At 41.1% G+C, this 23,617-nt stretch overlaps 1 protein-coding gene and 1 long non-coding RNA gene across 2 annotated transcripts; both read right to left on the reverse strand.

Moving 5' to 3' along the window:
- Positions 1–947: 947 nt before the first annotated feature.
- Positions 948–1,568, reverse strand: WFDC12 (WAP four-disulfide core domain 12). Its single transcript, XM_002747586.5, has 3 exons — positions 1,472–1,568; positions 1,210–1,368; positions 948–1,045 (listed from the first exon to the last, which is right to left on the reverse strand). The coding sequence occupies exons 1-3, from the start codon at positions 1,548–1,550 to the stop codon at positions 948–950; spliced, it is 336 nt and encodes a 111-aa protein (XP_002747632.3). The 5' UTR covers positions 1,551–1,568.
- A 19,481-nt stretch (positions 1,569–21,049) lies between these two features.
- On the reverse strand, positions 21,050–22,210 carry LOC103792907 (uncharacterized). Its single transcript, XR_619853.3, has 3 exons — positions 22,116–22,210; positions 21,817–21,975; positions 21,050–21,217 (listed from the first exon to the last, which is right to left on the reverse strand). It is a non-coding gene; the product is annotated as an uncharacterized LOC103792907 (long non-coding RNA).
- Positions 22,211–23,617: the final 1,407 nt, after the last annotated feature.

Here is a 23,617-nt window from a genome sequence, read left to right on the forward strand (position 1 = left end):
GAGACAGATTAATGTGTTTTAGGTATATACCTGAATCCTCACCTTGTAAACTTGTGTTTCCCTTCTTATGAACTGTAAACATTTCATGGGGTCATGAAATGGCACTCTGTAAATATTCAGAAACCATGGATGATCATTGCCTGAATCAATTATTTCATCAGGGTTTGTAAAACCCAATGGGTTTGTTTTTAATTATATTTCAGGTATAAATTATGCTAACTAAGATAAATATTTTGTGGAGGTTTCTTGTTTGGGGAAGAGCATATCTTTTAAAAACCTTTTCTTTCTCTTTCTTTCTTTTTTTTTAACTGTAGAAAAGTTTAGTCTATTAATCCAGATCTTTTAAAACATCATTTAATTAGGTTTTACAGGTTTGTTTTCTTCGGAAAATTTCTGTACATCTCCAGAAATGTTTATTTGTAGGTATTTTATATTTTATTCATTTTGATGATGTTAAATAGGATTTTTTTACTATTAGGTTGTCTTAGCTGGTTTGGGCTGCTGTAACAAATTACCATAGACGGGGTGGCTTATAAACAGCTAATATTTATTTCTTACAGTTCTGGAGGCTGGGAAGTCTAAGGCCAAGGTACCAGCAGATTCAGTATCTGGTGAGGTCCAGTTTCTCGTCTCTGACAGCACCTTCTAGCCACGATTGCACATTGCAGATGGGCAAGACAGCTCTTTGGGGTATCTTATAAGGGCACTGATCTCATTCATGAGGGGTCTACTCATGAGCGTGGGGGAGGAGCACCAGGTAGAGAGGGAAAGTACAGTCCCTGGGGTCTGGACTTTTTGTGACTCTTCCCTCTTTTTTGGGGAAAAGGACTTCAAGATCAAGTTTTCCTTGGTGGGGTTGGGTATTTCTTCTTCCATATTCCAATTCTCAGGACCCTCAGGGGCAGGTGCCAGTTGAGAGTGGCCCCCAGAGGTGGAAAGGACCAGCATCATTTCTGAGGACACCTGGTGGAGAAGACGCCTGGAGGCTTGGCTTCCCATCCTGGCTCTGGGCATGGCCTTGATACGTCTTCATCCTTGTTTCCTCCTTTTACAATGGAGATGTTCAGACTAGTTGGTGTCCGAGGGCCCTGCCAGCTTTAGCCATCCCTCCCCACACCAGCTGAAGGGACTAATTCCTTTGAACTTTCATGGGCCAGGTATGAGGCAGGGGAAGAGACAGCCCTAGCCCTGGGAGGCAGGTCTCCTTACCTTCTTCCAGTTCCTTCACAGGAATCACACACTTGAAGCCACAGTGCAGGTAACAACACTTCCTTATCCCCTGACAGTCCTGGTCTGTGTGACACTGGGGAGGATCGGATTTGATGCAGCGTATATTGTCAGCTGGGCAAACCCCTGGTTTCTCTATATCTAATGGAGGAAGCCACAAGGTGAGATGAGAACTCCAGCCCCAGAGGGCCCCTCAGGACTTCTCCCCAGCCCAGCCCCACCCAGATCCACCACGTCTGCTCACTCACTTTAACTCCTTCCGCAGCCACCAGGGTCACAAGCGCAAGAGACACCATGAGGACCAAGAAACTGCTGGACCCCATGTTGCTGGAAAGGTGTTTGGCTGGGAGCTGGGCTGAGCCTGGCTTTATAGTGTCCCTGCTAGGCAAGCCGTGGGTGGAGCCGAAGGCTCAAAATGGCAAGAGATCTATTTGGAAATTAGCTTATTTTACTTAGCATAAAGTCCTTGGGGGTTCACTCATGTTGCAGCATGTGACAGAATTTTCTTCTTTTTTATGGCTGAATAATGCTGAATAATATTCCATGGAATGCATATACGTGTGTGTGTGTTTGTGTGTGTGTGTATATAAATTTTTTTCCTTCACCCATTTATCTGTCAATGGGTCAATACACATTTAGGTTTCCACTTCTTAGCTATTGTAACTATTAGAGCAATGAACATGCAGGTGCAAATATCTCTTTGGGATCCTGATTTCAGTTCTTTTGGATAAATATCCAGAAGTGGGATTGCTGGATCATGTCGTAGTTCTATTTTTAATTTTCTGAGGAACTTCCATACTCTTTTCCATAGTGGCTATACACCTTTAAATTCTCACTGACAGTGCACAAGGGTTCCAGTTTCTCCACATTCTCACCAGTATTTGTTTTCTTTTTCTTTTCTTTTTAAAATAATGGCCATCTGACAGGTATGAAGAGATCTTATGGTTTTGATTTGCGTTTTCCCTATGATTAGACATGTTGAGCATCTTTTCATACACCTGTTGACCATTTGTATATCTTCTTTGGAGAAATGTCTGTTTGATTCTGACTCACTTTTAATTGGGTCTTTATATACATATGTGTGTGTGTGCACATATATATATATACACATATATACACACATATATATACACACATATATATGCACACACACATAAAAAAAGAAATAAAAGAAATATGTATTAGAATGGAAGAAGAGAAAAGCCATTGCTTGCAAATGATACAATAGTCTAATAGAAACACAAAGGAATCTGCAGATATATCAAGACAGATAATTTTTCAAGATTAGCTGACACAACAATCAATATATAAAAGTCAACTGCATTTCTATACACTAGAAATATTGGTTAGAAAAATGTAACACTTTAAAACCAATAACATAAAATATTTAGTAATAAAGGCAAACTACAAGATGGGAAAAATATACCCAAACTACATATCAGATAAGGGGTTAATTTGCAAAATACATAGAGAAAAACTGCAAGGCCAGGCACGGTGGCCCACGCCTGTAATCCTAGCACTTTGGGAGACCAAGGCGGGTGGATTGCCTGAGTTCAAGAGTTTAAGACAAGCCTGGGGAAACATGGTGTTCTCTACTAAAAATTCAAAAATTTACCTGGGTGTGGTGACGGACACCTGTAATCCCAGCTACTCGGGAGGCTGAGACAGGAGAATTGCTTGAACCCGGGAGGCAGAGGTTGCAGTGAGCCAAGATCGTGCCACTGCACTCCAGCCTGGGTGACAGAGCGAGACTCTATTTCAAAAAATCAATAAATTTAAAAAAGTAAAAAATAAAGAACTACTGCAACTCAATAGCAAAAATATGTTTCCATATGTGTATACACACACACATATGTATATACATACACATACATACACACACACACATATGTATATACATACACATACTTACACATACACACATTTAAGTTTACATTTAGGTTTCCTAGAAACCTAGACTGTCTAGGAAGCATGCCCCATAAGGAACTTCTTGTATTCTTATCATAAGAAGGTAAAATTACAGGGGACAACGTTCCTGTTTTACAGTAGTAAACTATCTTCTCAAAAGGTGGTTATTTTGTCCCCAGGGGGCTTTGGCAATGTCTGGAGACATATTTGGTTGTCACAACGAGGGCAGATGTGCTTCTGACATCCAGTGTCTAGAGACTGAGGTTGCTGCTAACTGTTAAAAATGCACAGGTCAGCTTTTCACAACAAACAATTATCTGTTTCCAAGTGCCAGTAGTATTGAGGTGGAGAAACTCTGCTGTCCTACTTCACTGACTGATAGCGGTGTATGGCCTCAGAACACCTCAATTTAGGCTGAAATGAGTAAGGATGGGAGTGTCTGCTGGGAGTATCCCATGTTTAGGAGTGCTGATCCTTGGCTCACTGGTTTCACCCAATAAAGGCATCCTTTAGCCTGTGCCATGTGACCTTGTGGAATTCATCCTGTTTCTGCTGAATCAGGTTAACAAAGTTCCCTTTTAATTTTAGTTAGCTAAGGGTTTTTCTCATGAAAGGATGTTGAATTTTATCAAATGCCTTTTCCTCGTCAATTGAGATAAATACATGGATTTTCTCTTCAATTCGTTATTTTGTGAATTACATTAACCAGGTTTTACGTTCATTGTCTTTTTGGGGCATCATTTATTTATGTGCTTCAGGAAAGTGGAAAGCCTGGAACCGAAATGGCCTAGCCTAAAACAGGGAATAAAAGGGAAGATATGCTCTATTTCTCCTAAGCATGGAGTATATATCCCTGAAAATCATTAGGTTACAGAGTGTCACCCACTACAAATAACAGAACTTCTGGAAAAAAATAGAGTTGAAGTAGAACATTCAGTGTTTTATATCAAACAAACAGAATCCATACCCAATAAAAACGTGACCACAGTTTTAAACATCTTTTCCTAATAAAGAAATTCCGTAGTAAATAATAGCAAAAGCTAAGGAGTTTGCTTGGTAAGTGGGTATGGTGAAGTACCTCTTGAGGTATCACAAAAGGTGGAATGAGGAACATCATCATTCTTGGACTAAATGTTGTTATACCAGAGGTCCTTGTCTTCCATCTTTTGCTTCTGTGCTGACTTAAAATAGCAATCTGCTTTGCTGATTGGCAAGTTCCTCTATTTTGTAAGGAAGCTGCATAACTCTAAATGAAACTGGGTAACTGCAAAGTTCTATCCTGATGCTCTTGACATTAGAATCTTGACCTCTGGCTGGGCGTTGTGGCTCATGCCTGTAGTCCCAGCACTTCAGGAGGCTGAAGTGGGTGGATCACTTGAGGTCAGGAGTTCAAGACCAACATGGTGAAACGCTGTCTCAACTATAAATACAAAAATTAGCTGGGTGTGGTAGTACATACCTGTAATCTCAGCTACTTGGGAGGCTGAGGCATGAGAATCGCTTGAACCCAGGAGGCAGAGGTTTCAGTGAACCGAGATCAGGCCACTGCACTCCAGCCTGGGTGACAGAACAAGACTTTGTCTTAAAAAAATATATTGACCTTTAATTCGCTACAACATTTTATCAGTCTCACTTGAAGCTGAAAATAACTGATGTGTTAAGCTCGCTAGCAGCCTCATCTCTGATGGTGTGCGACATTTAGCTTATTGCTGTGGTGAATATCATGTGCTCTCATTTATTTAAAAATATTTTATTATTTAAAACTTCTCAATATTTAAGGCATTTCTTTTATTTATTTGTAAATTTTTATTTATTTACTTTTTGAGACAGAGTCTCCCTCTGCCACCCAGCCCAGAGTGCAGTGGTACAATCTGGGTTCAAGTGGTGCCTCCTGGGTCCAAGAGATTCTCCTGCCTCAGCCTCCCAATAGCTGGGACTACAGGTTGGCTAATTTTTCTATTTTTAGTAGAAATGGGGTTTCACCATCTTGGCCAGCAGGCTGCTCTCAAACTCCTGACCTCAAGTGATCTGCCTCTCTCAGCCTCCCAAAGTGCTGGGAATTCAGGTGTGAATCACCACACCTGGCCTTAAGGCATTTCTTTTATAATCATGTTTCAGATTCTTGTTTCTGGGACTTTGAACAGAGTAGTAAATAATTCTATCAAGAAGAGTATAGAACTCGGGACAACAGCAGATCACACACTTGGTAGGACAATGCCTAGAGTGAGATGAGAGGGAAGAGATGAAGTGTATGTATTTTGTGTTTCACTCCAGAGACACTATGTTCAGTATTTTTGCATTTGATTGGTATTATATGACAGGACAAGGCATAGTCACCTTATGAAAAACCGTGTGTATTAACCCAATTTTACATTTTGGTGATTTAATTCCTTATTTACCTGCCATGTACAAACATATTCTGCTTGCTGCAGCACTCACTTTAACAGGAGAAACAGGAGAGACTCGTGTGTGTGTGTGTGTGTGTCTGTGTGTGTGTGTGTATGTGTGTGTGTATCTTTATATTAATGACAGGCAACATCACAATAAATCTTTGTCCTAACTGTGTGCCTGGCTGAATAGCATAAGCTGAATTAATGCCCTAATTGGAAATTGTGGGATCCCAAAGTATTTAATGCCTAAAACTCAGGAAACCGGATCATCCGAACCCTTCCTGCACCTTCTACTGAGCCAGACAAAGGTGCACATGCTTCCTTAAAGGAAGGTAAACCAGGAAGATGTTATGCCTGTTCTTCAGCTACTTTTCCCCTATTTTTAAAGGTATGAAATTCAGTTTAAGGTATTATCACTATAATATACACACACAGTATGAAACGTAAAGTGTAAAACCGGGTTTACGATGGGAATCGCCTACGTCGCTCCTATTTACCTTGATTCCTGATCAGAGGTCTTGATACTAGAGGTAACCATTTTAGCTCTTCTAGCTGTTTCTAATATTCATCTCCACATTTCTAAATAACATTCTTATGTAGCTATTTCTGGAAATTTAAATTTGGATTAAAAAATTATTTCATTGTGGTAAGAACACTTAGCATGAGATCTGCCCTCATGACTTGTTTTTAAGTGTGTAGTACCATATTAACTCTAAGCACTCCGTTGTACAGCAGATCTCTAGAACTTTTCCATTTTGAATAACTGAAACACACCCATTGAATAGAAACTCCCCACTTCCCCCTTCCTGAAACCCTTGGAAACCACCATTGTGCTTTTTTAAATGAGTTTGACTACTTTAGACAACACTTATAAAAGTGGAACCATGAAATATTTGTCCTTCAATGACTGGCTTATTTTGCTTAGCTCATGTCTTCAAGGTTCATCCACGTTGTTGGCTGTTTAAATTCCATGATATGTAAATACCATTGTCTTTATCCCATTCGTCTGTCAATGAACTTTTAGTTTGTTTTCGCCTCCTGACTATTGAGAATAACACTGCAGCAAACATGGGAGTGATCAAGGTTGTTAGTAAACATCCCAGAATGCACCAGACAGCCTTCCACAACAAAAAAATTATCCATCCCAAACGTCAATAGTGACAAGGTTGGGAATAACCCAGGCAATTGCAGTATTTCTTATCTGGATCAGAGAAATAGCTAGATAACCGGTCTTCCCACTGACAAACCACACGTTCTCCAGAATGATCATGTAAAACACATATTAGTTCTTGAGTATTTGTTCTTTGACCTTATTATATTCTATTCCATCTCAAGGCTTCTGTAAATACCGGTCTCTTTGCTGGAGCATGTGTTCTTCACTTCTTGCTCTTTTACCACAACTTGGCTAAGTTTTTCCTATTCTTCAAGTCTCAGCTTCAATGGTGCTACATCAAAAAAGACTTTTTCACCCTCCCTGTAACTTTTTCTCAGAGCAGATAGTTTTATGAATAGTTTATTTATATTTGTACTCAAATTTACCACAGTTTGTAATGACGTACATATCCATGATTTTCTGTAGTTGAGAGAAAATTGTCAAAATTCTTTTCCCTCAAAGATATCCTCTGTCATGACCACAATACAACGATGAACATCAGGAAATTAACACTAATACATTCTTTTCATCTAATACTCAGACGCAACTCAAGTTTTACCATCATAATGAGAATACTTAAAATCTATCTTAGCAGATTTCAAGAATACACAATATTGTTATTAATCGTATTCACATGTTGTGCAGTTGACATCTTGAACTCATTCTCCCTATCTTACTGAAATTTTGTATTCTTTGATCAGCATCTCCCCACACTCCCCTTTCCCCCAGTCCTTGGTAATAACAATCTACTCTCTTCTTTTATGAGTTCAACTTTTTTAGATTCTGCATATAAGTGAGATCATGCAGAATGTGTCTTTCTGTACCTAGCTTATTTCATTTAACATAATGCCATCCAGGTTCATCCATTTGTAACAAATCACAACGTTTTGTTTTTTTAAAAAGGCTAATAGTATTTCATTGTGTGTATATACCTTTTCTTGATTTATTCATCCTATTCTGCACACTTAGGTTGATTCTGTATCTTAGTTATTATGAAAAATACTGCAATGAACATGGAAGAGCAGGAATCTCTTCAAAATACTGATTTTAATTCCTTTGGATATGTAACGAGTAGTGGGATTGCTGGATTATATTTTAGTTGTATTTTTAATTATTTTAAGAACTTCCATAGCATCAGGGATGGTACTGGATCTTCACTGCATGGAGAGTTGGCCTGGTATTTAGGTCTATGGGGTGGGCCTAGATCCTGGGTCTGTTAAAGCAATCCTGGACCCTTTGTCTTCAGGACTCTGAGAACACAGAGTCTAGCGTAGAGTCTGGGTCTGGCTTGGTATTGCGGCAGCTGAAGAGCCTGGGTCTGTGGGGGCTGGTCTGGATCCTGGCATTGCAGATGCTGGTCAGTTTCCTGGAGACATGTGTGCTGGCTTAGAGCCTGGGTCTGTGGGGACCTGCCTGGAGCCTGGGTTTACTGGGGCTGACCCTGGAGGCTGGGTGTGTGGTTGCTGGCCTGGAGGCTAGGTTCACAAGGGTTGTCCTGGGTTCTGGCCATAGGTGCTAGCCTGGAGCCTGGTCTCTGGGGGCCAGTCCAGTGCTGTGGTCTACTGAGATCAGCTGGACCCTGGGTCTACTAGAGCTTGGGGCCCTAGGGAACAGCATGGTACTGGCTCGGAGGCTGTGTTTGTGGGTACCAGTTTGGAGCCTGAGGCCAGGAGTACTGACCTGGTGCTAGAGAGAATATGAAGTTTGGGGCTTTATGAACTAACATGGCTCTGGGCTGGTCTATAACTTGGGGTTGGCCTATAGTCTAGAGCTGCAGCGGTGGGTCTAGAGGTTGTTTTACCAGATGCTTGTGTTGGATGACTAGGGCTGCAATGTCCCTTTGTGCTGGGACAGTCCTAAAGCCTAGACCATGGGGGCCAGCTGGTTCTGGGGCTGGTGCTTGTGCTGGTCCAGGACCTGGGACCACTGAGGTTGGCCTGGTGATAAGGTGGTCCAGACATTGAGTATGCCAGGGAGGCCTGGAGCCTGGGAATGTGGGCTCTCTCCTGGCCCTGGGTCGGGTCTGGAGACTCAGCTCATGGTACCAGCATGGAGCCTGTAGCTGTGGAGGCCTGTCTGGTGCTAAGTTTTACTGGGGTTGGCCTGGTGTTGGTGTCTGGGCTTCCCTTTCCCTCCCCCATGTGGAGGTGGTCTCTCCATGCTGTGCTGCCTGGGCTTAAGGGAGGGGAGGGGTGATTCAGGTAATGTAAAACTGTCCTTTCTTTTTTTACTTTTTTGAGGCGGAGTTTCACCCTTGTTACACAGGCTGGAGTGCAATGGCGCGATCTCGGCTCACCGCAACCTCCGCCTCCTGGGTTCAGGCAATTCTCCTGCCTCAGCCTCCTAAGTAAAACTGTCCGTTCTATCCTCTTCAGTGCATCTTTTCTTACTTCTGAGCTATAATCAGGAGCTGTAATCTCTTACTTTAGCTCTTACAGAGATATTGTCACGTGTGGATTGTTGTTCACATTGATGTTTCTGTGGGGAAACCAGGACTGAAAAGTCCCATTTCACCACCTTACTGATGTCCCCAATGCTTTGTATAATTTTAAGATTTTTACTTAAGACCGATGTGACTTTACATATAGACTACCCTGGAGAAGGGTCATGTGCACTTGCAGCGAAAATGTGTATTTTGCTGTTGTTGGGTGGTGTTCTATATAAATCAGTTAGGTTTAGTTGCTTCATAGTTTTGTTCAAGTCCTCTGTTTTCTTAGTCTTCTAAGTTCTTCTGTCTCTTATTAAAATGGGAAAGAAATTCTCCAGCTATTATTGTGGAACTGCCTATTTTTTCCTTAAATTCTGTAAGGTTTTGCCGTGTACATTCTGGAACTCTTACGTTAGGTGTGCATATGTTTGTAGTTATTATACCTTCTTGATGAATTTCCCTCTTTATCAATACATATTGTTCTTCTTTGTCTTTTGTGACGGTTTTTTTCTAAAGTTGTACATTGTCTGATATTAGAGTAGCCACTCCAGCTCAGTAATTGCCTCTATTGGCATGGAACATATTTTTGCATTCTTTCCCTTTCAACCTATTTGAGTCTTTGAACTAAAAGTGGGTCTCTGGATTAAGAGTGAGTCTCTTGTAGACATTACAGAGTTGAATCAGGTTTTCAAATCCTTTTTTTATCTCTATTTTTTTGTTTTAAATTTAAATAATTTGTAGACCTTCATGATAAATGCAAATATATATGAAACTTTAATCAAAGCATGTATCCAGATGTAAGAAACCTAAAAAAAAGTTTATTTATTTATTTTGAGATGGAGTCTCACTCTGTTGCCCAGGCTGGAGTGCAGTGGCATGATTTTGGCTCACTGCAACCTCTGCCTACTGGATTCAAGCGATTCTCCTACCTCAGCTCGCTGAGTAGCTGTGAAGCATGATGCTGAGAAGCATGACTACAGGCATGCTTCACCATGCCTGGCTAATTTTTGTATTTTTAGTAGAGATAGGGTTTCACTATATTGGTCAGGCTGGTCTTGAACTCCTGACTTCATAATCTGTCTACCTCGGCCTCTCAGAGTGCTGGGATTGCAGGTGTGAGCCACCATGCTCATCCAAAAATGCTATTTTATTATGTTCACAAATTCACTTCCTTAGAAAATCTTTGTCTCCTAGGAAATTGTGCATATTTAGATGTACACAATAGATGATGTAGCTTCTTATTTCAGAGAAAGCCAGACTGGGTGGGAACTAATTAAAGAAGAGTCAGGTCTTTAAAACAATAAATACCTGCACATACCCAACAGAATACAGAAAAATGAAAATGAATGCTCAGTACCTACTTAAAATGTATACTCTCCAATTATGCTTAAAATAGCACATAATTAAAACATGGATACATTTAGTAGGCTCTTTTCTAAAAGTGAAATGTGTTTTGAACAGGAAGTAAATAAGAATTTGCCTAATTTACAGTGTTTTAGCAAAGAAACTTCACCAAGTCTGAAACTTTTTAGTAATTAAAGTGCAACTCAATTGGATTTTCAACTACATATTTTTTATTTTATTTTAAATCTGAAGCTTTGGCTTCCCTCTGTATCTGTTTATGTGCAGTTTAGAATGGATGGGCACTTTGGCTCAAGAATGCCTCTTTGTCCCTAAGGTTCAAGTCTCTGACTTTATATACTGTCAGTGAAAATTTACCTTAGTATCCCCAAATGCCCTAGGGAAGAACTTTCCTTAATGAGAATGTGAAATATATATATATATTTCTCCCCATGTTATCCCTCCCCAACCTCTCCACCCCTCACTGTCCCTCCCCAGCCCCCACAACAGACCCCAGTGTGTGATGCTGCCCTCCCTATGTCCATGTGTTCTTATTGTTCAACACCCGCCTATGAGTGAGAACATGTGGTGTCTGATTTTCTGTTCTTGTGTCAGTTTGCTAAGAATGATAGTTTCCAGATTCATCCATGTCCCTACAAAGGACACTAACTCATCATTTTTCATGGCTGCATAGTATTCCGTGGTGTAGATGTGCCACATTTTCCCTGTCCAGTATATCATTAATGGGCATTTGGGTTGGTTCCAAGTCTTTGCTATTGTAAACAGTGCTGCAGTGACCATACATGTGCATGTGTCCTTATAATAGAACGATTTATAATCCTTTGGATATATACCCAGTAATGGGATTGCTGGGTCAGACGAAATTTCTATTTCTAGGTCCTTGAGGAACCGCCACACGTCTTCCACAATGGTTGAACTAATTTACACTCCCACCACCAGTGTAACAGTGTTTCTATTTCTCCACATCCTCTCCAGCATCTGTTGTCTCCAGATATTTTAATGATCACCATTCTAATTGGCGTGAGATGGTATCTCAATGTGCTTTTGATTTGCATTTCTCTAATGACCAGTGATGATGAGCATTTTTTTCATGTGTTTGTTGGCCTCATATATGTCTTCTTTTGAAAAGTGTCTGTTCGGGCCGGGCGCAGTGGCTCACGCCTATAATCCCAGCACTTTGGGAGTCCGAGGCAGGTGGATCATGAGGTCAAGTGATCGAGACCATCCTGGTCAACAAGGTGAAACCCCATCTCTACTAAAAATACAAAAATTAGCTGGGCATGGTGGTGTGTGCCTGTAGTCCCAGCTACTCTGGAGGCTGAGGCAGGAGAATTGCTTGAACCCAGAAGGCGGAGGTTGCGGTGAGCTGAGATCGTGCCGTTGCACTCCAGTCTGGGTAACAACAGTGAAACTCCATCTAAAAAAAAAAAAGTGTCTGTTCATATCCTTCACCCACTTTTGGATGGGTTTGTTTTTTTCTTGCAAATCAATTTTAGTTCTTTGTAGATTTTAGATATAAGTCCTTTGTCAGATGGGTAGATTGCAAAATTTTTTTCCCATTCTGTTGGTTGCCAGTTCATTCTAATGATTGTTTCTTTTGCTGTGCAGAAGCTCTGGAGTTTAATTAGATACCATTTATCTATTTTGGCTTTTGTTGCCAATGCTTTTGGTGTTTTAGTCATGAAGTCCTTGCCTGTGCCTATGTCCTGAATGGTGTTGCCTAGGTTTTCTTCTAGGGTTTTTATGGTGTTAGGTCTTATGTTTAAGTTTTTAATCCATCTGGAGTTAATTTTAGTGTCAGGTTTCAGAAGGGGTCCAGTTTCTGCTTTCTGTGCATGGCTAGCCAGTTTTCCCAACACCATTTATTAAACAGGGAATGCTTTCCCCATTGCTTGTTTTTGTGAGGTTTGTCAAAGATCAGATGGTTGTAGATGTGTGGTATTGCCTCTGAGGCCTCTGTTCTGTTCCATTGGTCTACATCTCTGTTTTGGTACCAGTACTATGCTGTTTTGATGACTGTAGCCTTGTAGTATAGTTTGAAGTCAGTTAGCTTGATGCCTCCAGCTTTGTTCTTTTTGCTTAGGATTCTCTTGGCTATGTGGGCTCTCTTTTTGTTCCATATGAAGTTTAAGGTGTTTTTTTCCAGTTCTGTGAAGAAGGTCATTGGTAGCTTGATGGGGATGGTGTTGAATCTATAAATTTTTGGGCAATATGGCCATTTTCATGATATTCATTCTTCCTAACTATGAACATGCAATGTTTTTCCATCTGTTTGCATCCTCTCTTATTTCCTTGAGCAGTGGTTTATAGTTCTCCTTGAAGAGGTCCTTTACATCCTTTGTCAGTTGTATTCCTAGGTATTTTATTCTCTTTGTAGCCATTGTGAATGGGAGTTCACTCTTGTTTTGGCTCTCTGTTAGTCTTTTATTGGTGTTTAGGAATGCTTGTGATTTCTGCACATTGATTTTGTATCCTGAGACTGCTAAAGTTGCTTATCAGTTTAGGAAGATTTTGGGCTGAGACGATGGGGTCTTCTAAATATACAATCATGTTGTCTGTGAATAGAGACAATTTGATTTCCTCCTTTCTTAATCGAATACCCTTTATTTCTTTTTCTTGCCTGATTGCTCTGGCTAGAACTTCCAATACTATATTGAATAGGAGTGGTGAGAGAGGGCATCCTTGTCTAGTGCCAGATTTCAAAGGGAATGCTTCCAGTTTTTGCCCATTCAGTATGATATTGACTGTGGGTTTGTCGTAAATAGCTTTTATTGTGAAATGTATATTAAGTTCTCTTTTTGTTTTCCTTTTTCTTTTTTTGACATGGAGTCTCACTCTCACTGCAACCTCCACCTCCTGCATTCAAGCCATTCTTCTGCCCCAGCCTCCCTAGTAGCTGGGATTATAGGTACTTGCCACCACACAGCTAATCTTTGTATATTTAGTAGAGTCAGGATTTCACCATATTGGCCAGGCTGGTCTCAAACTCCTGAGCATGTGATCCACTCTCATTGGCCTCCCAAAGTGCTGGGATAACAGGTATGAGCCACTGCACCCGGCCTGTTGTCTTCCTTTTTTAATGCTCTTTTCTCTGTGCACACTTCTTTTCTTCAGGTACTTGGTGCTCTGCTACCCTCCAGCCCTTCTTGTCATGATGGGAGATGGTTTAGTAATCCATTGTTCTCTAACTAAGGTTCTCTGAAGGCTTCAGGCATCCCTTCAATTGGTGAGGGTGTTGCTGACAGGGATGGACCATTGGTTCCTCAACCTGCTTTAGTCAGAACAGTTTTGCTGTTGTCTGCTTTATTTCCCATGAGTCTTTGGAGGATTTTGTTTTAAGGAAAGATTCAGCTGTTAAAGAGAAAGTTTGTACACTACCATAATAAGACTTTTACTCCCATTACAAATATTTTTCTAACACACAGAAAAGTTGAAAGAATAATACAGTGAATATTTATATGCCCTCCACTGAGATTCAACCATTGTTAACATTTCAGCCTGTCTGCAGAATCATTTCTGAGAAAATTGTACTTCAAAACAGCTCAGCATACATGTTCTGAAAATAAGGACATTCTTTCACATAGGCACGATACTATTATTATACCTAGAAAAGTCACAACAATTCTCATATATTATCTAATAGTACATATATTGAGTACAAATTTTGGGTTATGTCCCATTAGTCTGGAATAACCCTTCCACAATTTTATTTTTCATGGCATTGAATTATTTATCTAATATATTTTTTTAAATTATATTTTAAGTTCAGAGGTACGTTTGCAGGTTTGTTATATAGGTAGATTCTCATGGAGGTTTGTTGCACAGATTATTTCATCACCCAGGTATTAAGCCTAGTATTCATTAGCTTTTCTTCCTGATCCTCTCCCTCCTTCCACCCTCCACTCTCCAAAAGGCCCTAGTGTTTGCTGTTCCCCTCTATGTGTCCATGTGTTCTCATCATTGAGCTCCCACTTAAAAGTGAGAACAGGTGGTATTTGTTTTTTGGTTACTGTGTTAGTATGTATGGCCTCCAGCTCTATCTATGTTTCTGCAGAGGACATAATCTTGTTCTTTTTATGGCTGTGTAGTAGTCCATGGTGTATATGTACCACATTTTCTTTATCTAGTTTACCACTGATGGGCATCTAGGTTGACTCTATGTCTTTGCTCTTGTGAACAATGCTTCAGTGAACATATGCATGCCTGTGTCTTTATGGTAAAATGATTTATATTTCTTTGGGTAATTGCTGGGTTAGATGATAGTTCTGTTTTTATGTCTTTGAGGAACTGACACACTTTTTCACAATGTTTGAACTAATTTACACCCCACCAACAGTCTACAAGCATTCCTTTCTCTCCATAACCTTGTCAGCATCTTTTATTTTTGACTTTTTAGTAATAGCTATTCTAACTGGTGTGAGACGATATCTCACTGTGATTTTGACTTGAATTTCTCTAATGATCAATGATGTTGAGTTTTTTTTCACATGCTTTTTGGCCACATGTATGTTTTCTTTAGAGAAGTGTCTGTTTATGTCTTTTGCCCATTTTTAAAGTTTTTTCTTGTAAATTTGTTTAAGTTCCTTATAGATTCTGGATATTAGGCCTTTGTAAGATACACAGTTTGCAAAAATTTTTTCCCATCCTGTAGGTTGTCTGTTCGCTGTGTTCGTAGTTTCTTTTGCTGTGCAGAATCCCTTTAATTAGATCCCATTTATCAATTTTTGCTTCTGTTGCAATTGCTTTTGTCATCTTTGTCGTGAAATCTTTGCCCATTCTTATGTCCAGAGTGGTATTGCCAAGATTGTCTTCCAGGGAATCTCTGACTCTTAATTAAAAGTTTTAAACCATTTACATGTAAAGTAATTACTGATAAGGAAAAACTTCTATTATTTTGCTATTGTTTTCTCTATGTCATATCGATTTAAATGAACTATTAATAAACTTTAATTTTTCAAACTAGTTTCACTTTACAGAAAAATGGAACATAAAGCACAGAAATTCTGAAATACTGTCCCTACTGTACACACAGTGTCCTCTATTTTAAAAAATTTGCATTACTGTGGTACATTTATTGCAACTGATGACCCAATACTGACACATTGTTTTTAACTAAAGTCATAGTTTACATTATGGTTCACTCTTTGTGCCATATAGTTCTACTGGATTTTGAAAAATACATAATGTTACTCATCTTCTATTACAGTATCATAAGAATAGTTTTTCTGGCTGGGCGCGGTGGCTCACACCTGTAATCCCAGCACTTTGGGAGGCCGAGGCGGGTGGATCACGAGGTCAAGAGATCGAGACCATCCTGGTCAATATGGTGAAATCCCATCTCTGCTAAAAATACAAAAAATTAGCTGGGCACAGTGGCGCCTGCCTGTAATCCCAGCTACTCAGGAGGCTGAGGCAGGAGAATTGCCTGAACCCAGGAGGCAGAGGTTGCGGTGAGCTGAGATCGCGCCATTGCACTCCAGCCTGGGTAACAAGAGCGAAACCCCGTCTCAAAAAAAGAAAAAAAAAAAAAAAGAATAGTTTTTCTGTCCTAAAAATCCCCTATGCTTTCTCCCTTCCCTGAACCATGGAAACCATTATTCTTTTTGCTGTCTCTATAGTTTTACCTTTTTAAGAAAGACATATGGTTGGATCATGTAGTATGTAGCCTTAGCAGATAACCATCTTTTCACATTGTAATAGACCTTTAAGCTTTCTTCATCTCTTTTTGTGGCTGAATAGGTGATTTCTTTCCATCACTGATAATATTCCATTTTATAAATGTGCCACAATCTTTTAAAACCAATCAGCTGTTGAAGGACATAGTGGTTGCTTCTATTTTTGGCAATTGTGTATCAAGTTGCCATTAACATTTGTGTTCAGGTTTTTGTATGGACATAATATTTCATCTGATGGTAAATACCTATGAGAGAGACATGGATGAATTATATCATGAATTACTTATTTGGCCGGCTTTAACAAAGTTCCAAAAGCTTGAGCAATTTCTTGTCTCACAGTTCTGGAGACTACATGTTCAAAACAAAACTGTCAGTAGGGTTGACTCCTTCTGAGGGAGAATCTACTCCATGCCTCCTTCCTAGCTTCTGGTAGCCATGGAATCTTCTTGGCTTTTAGATGTATCACTCTAATTCTTTCTCTTCAACTGGATTCTTTGTGTGTGTGTGTGTGTGTGTGTGTCCTTTCACAAGGTATTTTCTTTAAAAGGACACCACTCATAATGAATTAAAAGCCCAGTCTTTTCTGGTGTGACTTTATCTTAACTAATTACATCTGCAAGGATCCTATTCCCAAATAAAGTCACATTCTGAGGCACAGGGTTTGGGATTGAGCATGAATTTTTTTGGGGGGAGAAGCCAATTCAACTAGTTATAGCCCACCCTCTGGCCAACCAAAATTTAGATTCTTTCTACATGTCAAATATGTTATTCCATTCCAACATCACCAAAAGTCTTAACCCATTTTGTGGTCAACTGTAAGGTGAATATCTTAGTTACTGTTATTTAAATCAATGTGATACTCTGATTATGGCCAACCCTGGGCAAAATACTTCCCTGTCTGTGAACCTGTGAAACCAGATAAGCTATCTAGCTCCGAAGTACAATGGAGACAAGTAGGACATAGATATCTGCATTCCAAAAGGGAGAAATTAGAAAGGAAAAATGATTTATGGCTCCCAAACAAAAATTCAGAACTCAGCAGGGCAAATTCTATTGGTTTTAAGGTTTGAAAACAATTCTCTATTTCTTTTCTTTTTTTTTTTGGAAAGAATCTCACCATCACCCAGGCTGGAGGGCAGTGGTGCAATTGTGGCTCACTGCAACTTCCGCCTGCTGGGTTCAAGTGATTCTTGTGCCTCAGCCTCCAGAGTAGTTGGGACTACAGGCACACACCACCACACCTGGATAATTTTTTGTATTTTTAGTAGAGAGAGTTTTGTCATGTTGGCCAGGCTGGTCTCAAACTCCTGACCTCAAGTGATCCACTCACCTCGGCCTCCCAAAGTGCTGGGATTGCAGGTGTGAGCCACCGCACCAGCCAATTCCTTGTTTCTTGATGCTCTCTCTTCTGGGCCCACAGGGTCAGTGGCCATACTCTTCAGGCCCATTTCAATGTGGCTCTGCCTGCTTTAAATAAGGAGGTGGCCCCACCATTGCATCAAAGAGACAGTGGTCCCTTCCCCGGACCTGTGTCATCTGGGCCTGTAGTTGCAGGTCTGTTGTCCTTTGACCAACCTCGGAGTTTTTCTTATATTTTCCTTGAGGATCAAACATGTTCTCAGCCGAGTAACTCTGTCAGCCCATTCCCTGCCTGTAGAATCACAGAAGTGTGACAGCTTCCCTTCATTTCATCCAAGATCTGTAAACTGAGGCCCAAGTTGACAGTTTCTGCTGAGATGGTTGATTGGACACACACACACACACACACACACACACACACACACACACACATATATGATTTTAGACTAAATTCTAGAGCCTGTACCCCAACAATCTCCTTTATTGACTTATTACATTCTGGCCACTATCACCCTACCCTGGACTGTGAGTAACACCCCCTGTGAGCACTGAGGAAGGAGAACTGTCCAGACCCAAGGCACAATTAGTGCCTGAAGAATATCTTAGTTTATAGTGTTATTACTCAGCTATTTCCCCTATATAAACCTTTATATATAATCATATATTAGTTTATAGAATTAGTGCCTGAAGTATAGCTTACTGCTTACATATATCTAGCTTATATAATCATACTTAATACTTATATCTAGCATACTTAGTTCTATATAATCATATAGGTATTGTAGTCGGAGCTGTACTGACACATTTAGTACTGATTTATATAATTCTTCCATATAATCATATAGTAGTTTGTAGTAGGAGGAATGCCTAGAGCAGTCACAGAACAGAAGCAGTACATGGGAAAACAGCCAGACCAGGACAAGAACCAAAGACCCAGGTGGTGGTGTCCCTGCCTGAAAGGGCATATGCTGTATGGCAGGCTTGGATCAAGAGCCTCTCCTCCTGATAAAGGAGTTGTAGTACCTTGCATCCACTTCCTGTGGAAAGTAGGCCTCAGGCCTGAGATCTTGGAAATAACCGAGGGAGAAGAACCGCTCTGGTGTGACCAGTCACGGTGGCTGTACACACTGTCAGTCTTTTCTTGCTTCTGTGCTAGCTCAAATCATCCTCGCATAAATATCTTAAGAGAAGAGCACAAGTCTGTCAGCTCCCACTGTCTTGGCTTACAGTATCCTTCCATTAGAAATCCTTTGAAGTCTCCAGCCCCCAGACAAGAAGTGTTGTGTACGACACCTGTTGCACACAGTCCACCTCCCTGCCTTGGTGACCTAATTGGGGTGAACCCTTTTTTATACATGACCCTCTACTACTGTGCATGGCATGGCCCCCTACTGCATACCACCCATATCTCTGCCCAAGTGACATAATGGGGTGGCCCCCTCACTTGTCACTCATTTGATTATGTATGCTCTATTACTAAGCCTATAGATGATGACCTCACTCATGACCCTGCCCCCTGCTTGTAGCTAATAAATACAGATGCTTCTGGGTATTTGGGGCTCTCGCTGATCTCTGCTCACAGGTTGTGTGGCCCCTCGAGTCCAGCTGCTCTTCACCAGTTCTTCAGTGTCCTGTCTCTTAACTTCTCAGATCCTGCACCTTGGCACAGCATAAGGGACACCCTACGACCCTTTGGGGCCCAACAGCCCTACACTGGACACCTTAGTTCAAGGCACTAGACAGCTAGGGAGAGTACCTTTGCCTCAGAGACCACTGAAATTATTAACACTGGCCAATCTTGAGACACTTTCCCTGCCTTCCTGCTCCTTGCAAGAACCACAGGAAAGGTTTGCCCATGTTTCTCCCTCACTCCCTCTACCTCTTGACTCAAAAAGGTGCTTCCTAAGTGCCCCCCTGCCCCACCCACTCCATGGCAAGGTGTGGCCCTCCTTTGAGATATGTGAGTTTAACAAACTCTTAAATGGCAGTAATCTGATATGTTGGTCTTGTCATACCTAAATAATATTAAAACCTAATTTTTTAAAAAGGAGCTTGGAAGACAAAGGACTAGAAAATCAGTAGCAAGGATGTCTGTGGTAGAGCAAGAGGACCGACATGTGAGCAGACACTTAACTGAAAATTTGTGTATTACACATTAACACCTGCTGGGAAGCATCTATGGTGGATTAGACACTGACAACCAAGATGAAAAACTCAATGAGTTGACATTAACCAGCTTTCTTCCTTCCTTCCTTCCTTCCTTCTTTCCTCCCTCCCTCCCTCCCTCCCTCCCTTCCTCTTTCTTGTTCTCCTCCCTCCCTCCTTTCTTTTTTCTTCTTTCTCTCTTTCTTTTCTCTTCTTTCTCTCTTTCTTTTCCCTCCCTCCCTTGTTCCCTTGTTCCCTCTCTCCCTTGCTCCCTCGCTCCCTTGCTCCCTCTCTCCCTCTCTCCCTCCCTCCCTTCCTCCCTTCCTTCCTGACAGGGTTTGGCTCTGTCACCCAGGCTGGAGTGCAGTGGTGTAATCTCCCCTCACTGCAACTTCCAGGCTCAAGCCATCTTCCCACCTCAGCCTCCCAGGTAGCTGGGATAACTAGCCTTCATCACCATACCTGGAGAAGTAACTGCATAGCACAAGGTAGAGGAGAGTGGTGTGCATGGAAATGCACCGCTCAGGTCTCCTGCTGCTTCAGGGTATGTAACTGATGGATGCCCCCAGCTACTGTCCTCTGCATCTGCCACCATGTCTATGCTGAAATCATGCTTCCCTCAGGTTACCCCCAGCCAATGACTGAGTGCTGCCCAAACACTAACGCAGGCCTATTCTGAGAACTGAAGTGACCATTCTGATAGATGACTTCAGTTCAAGCCTTGCTGTTCAGCCTGGCTGGTACTTTATCATTCTGAGACTCTTCCTCCTCACCTCCTTCAGAGCAGTCAGCCCTCCATCATGGTCTGATCCCTTTTCCCCTCGCTGACATTTTCCCTGTTACACATTCTTGATTATCTAATCCTGTCTGGGCATCTACTTTTCAGAATGAGTCTAAACAAACCTACTCACCTATAGTTTTGGTTTGAATAGTTCAGGAAATGATGAAGAAAGGGAGGAGAAGAGGAAGAAGATGGGGGAAAGAACGTGCTTTTTTTTTCTTACTAGTTATTACTGCCAAATCAAGATGATGATTAAATTCCATTAGAAACACTAAAAATATTTAGGTACATTTTTTAAATTAAATGACTATATTCACCATATTCTTAAAAGTGTGTCCCTTGTAACTATTACCCAATTATGATAAAAATATTTGATGTCAACTTAAACCATGCTAGAGAACAAGTAGCTTTCCAAAATTTGTTTATGATAGTTACAAATAAAACTTTGGAAGACTTGTCCAAACCTCTACTACCTTTGTGGTTCTTAAGTAAATGTAAAATAGTAACCACATCCTTTTTTCAGAGCCTAAGGGACAAGCCATAAAGGGGAGAGAGAGAGAGGAGGGGGGTGGAGGGGGAAGAGAAAGGAGAGCCAACACTCTTACAGATTTTTCTGTGGTTTCAAATATACAATGCTTTATCTCTTTGCCTTCTTGTCATGTTAATAAGCATTTAATTCTAAAAGTACATCTTGGGCCTGGGAAGATCATGGATGAATTGGAGACCAGTTATCCAAATCTGAGCCTGTAGCAACCGGCACCTCCTCAGGCTTGGTTAAGGAGTTTCCACCTTGAGAGAGAAGAGAGAATTAGAGATGTAGGAAGGTGCAAAGCTTCAGGGAAGGTTCAGCCTGACTGGTACTTTGTTAATGCCGAGGACATGGCATTGCAGGGGACATGATTTTGTGTTCCAGGGGCACCATGGCAGAAATCCTGCTAAGTACTCTCCTTCGAAGAACAATGAGATATGCTGCCCCAGAATCAGGGACTGGGGATCAGGGATTCTAGGCAAGCCATCCTAAGGAATCATGAATTTATAATCCCTTGCCCTACAGTTTAAATATAAAGAGAAAGGTGGTGTGAAAGTTAAAATAATAATAAAAATTCAATAACCCTTGAGCAGCTTAAAGATAATTTTGTCCAAATGTCCCCTTCATATAGGGGAAAAGGGTGATGCCCCTTATGTGAAATGGATGGTGCTATCCTGAGCAAGGAGGTCTGCTGAGCCATCCCCTTCACTGTTCAGAGGCAGATCTGTGGGTCAACCCTATTTGAAACCTCTGATCTGAATGATTTCTAGGGACACAGGCAGTTCTCAACTTCTAAGATGAACGTTTCTGCAGGAAGGTTTCAGGGGAAGCCGAGAAGGGCAGATCTGGGGCTCCTCACCTTAATACAAAGTCCACCAGGGCTCCATACACTGATATTGACAGTTGTAGAAGCAACACTTCTTGACCCCCCGGCAGTCTTTATCGTACCAGCACACAGGTAAGAGGGTGAAAGGGCAGTCAAAATCAAACTCTGGGCAATATCCAGGTTTCGGTGCAGCTGGAGAAAAATACCACAGGGTCAGTCGAGGGCAACCATAAGTCATTTCCAGGCATCAGAGTCAGCTCATTCCACAGATTCCTCAGAGGAAACATTCCCTAACCCCAACCACACCCAGGATTGCCACTCCTTAATCTTACTCTTCAGGATTCCAGGCTGAGCTATGCGGAGGCAAAGGAGGATGGTCACAGAGAGTAGAGAGAGGCTGCTCAGCTTCATGGTGCAAGAAAAGTATGGGCACACCTGGAGACTGCACCTGTCTATGTCAGTTCTGGCGGGGCCCTACCAGTAGGCGGCGCTGTGGCTAGGGAGGCTGGCAATCAGAGGTGCCTCAACTTGACCCGGAACCATTAGCTGTTTCCTTTTACTTCCAGGAAGAGACAACGTGAAACAATTTGTGCGGTATAATTTATGAGAGCCCTCATGGACTGTGCCTCTCTTCAGGGTGTTGCAGGGCTGCCCTGGCTCTTCCTCATTCTGACTTTATCCAGCAGATTTTGAGGCAGCAGGAGGCCACTGTCTTTCCCAGGGTTTGCATCAGGTCTGACCAACTCTCCTCTTCCCACTGTATATCTCCAGAGCAATTGAAACCCACCCCTTCCAGGGGTGTTTAGATATGAATGCATTTGGGGTGTTTACTTTTACCACATTAACACTGAAACACGCACAGACACAAAGACAAAGCCAGATATTGTGCTATTAGCAAGATAATTTCTAGCTTCACAGAAAATACAGAGAAATGTTTCAGTTGCGTTATTAGTGTTTGCTCCTTTAACTCCTGTCTTTATGTTGCCATGACTCTGCAAAAACTTTATTTGTTGAAAAAGTCTAAGAGCGTCATTTTGGAATGTGACCCCTAGGCTAAATAACCGTTCTGCCTCTCTGCACTCACTTTGATGTGTCTACTCACTTGGTAGCTAAGAACACAGCTATCAGTAATGGTAAGAAATGGGTTTATGAGCGCACACAGGAAAATTGGTATCTGGTGTGGAAGGTAGAGAAATACTGAGGAAAAACTCTCTGATGCAGGTGTTTTATCATCTATCTATCTGTCTATCTATCTATCATCTGTCTGTCTGTCTGTCTATCTATCATCTGTCTGTCTGTCATCTATCTGTGTAGCTATGTATCTATTATCTACCACTCTTCCTCTCTCTCTAGTGCAGTCTTGTGGCTACTTCCCAGCTGTGTGCCTTTTTGCTGTGCATCTGTGCTATTTTCTTCTACTTCTGGCTGGGCTTGTCCTCACTGAGTTTCTGCCAAAATTTAGAAATAAAAAATATTTCCAATTTGTATGACATACCAATAAGTTAAAGTGTGTCTGAACGTTTATTCTCAAGATGTTTGTTTGCAGCCACACACACCAACACAAAACCTTTCTGTTTTCAAAGAAGTTTGATATTCACTGAATTTTATGATACCAAAATATGACAGGCATATTACCTGAAAGGAAAACTATATGATAATCTTACTATAAATGTAAAGTTAAAATGCCTAAACAAAATATTACTGGTGAATTTTTTTGTGTATAAAAATGGTGATAAATCATGAACAAGTGGGATTTATCTCAAAAATATATGGTTGGTTTCACATTCCAAATTATCATTGGAATACTTGTCACTAATAGAGTAAATGGGGAACT

This window comes from Callithrix jacchus, chromosome 5, assembly GCF_049354715.1.
Source record: "Callithrix jacchus isolate 240 chromosome 5, calJac240_pri, whole genome shotgun sequence".
In the NCBI taxonomy this organism is placed as follows: Eukaryota; Metazoa; Chordata; class Mammalia; order Primates; family Cebidae; genus Callithrix; species Callithrix jacchus.

Bases quoted from the DNA above. Each gene is read 5' to 3' on its own strand.
- WFDC12 (XM_002747586.5), bottom strand. From the start codon at position 1,550: ATGGGGTCCAGCAGTTTCTTGGTCCTCATGGTGTCTCTTGCGCTTGTG. The intron at 1,369-1,471 runs GTGAGCAGACGT...TTCCTCCATTAG, and splicing joins TGCGGAAGGAGTTAAAGTGA to ATATAGAGAAACCAGGGGTT. The intron at 1,046-1,209 runs GTAAGGAGACCT...CCATTGTAAAAG, and splicing joins TGTGAAGGAACTGGAAGAAG to GAGGAAACAAGGATGAAGAC.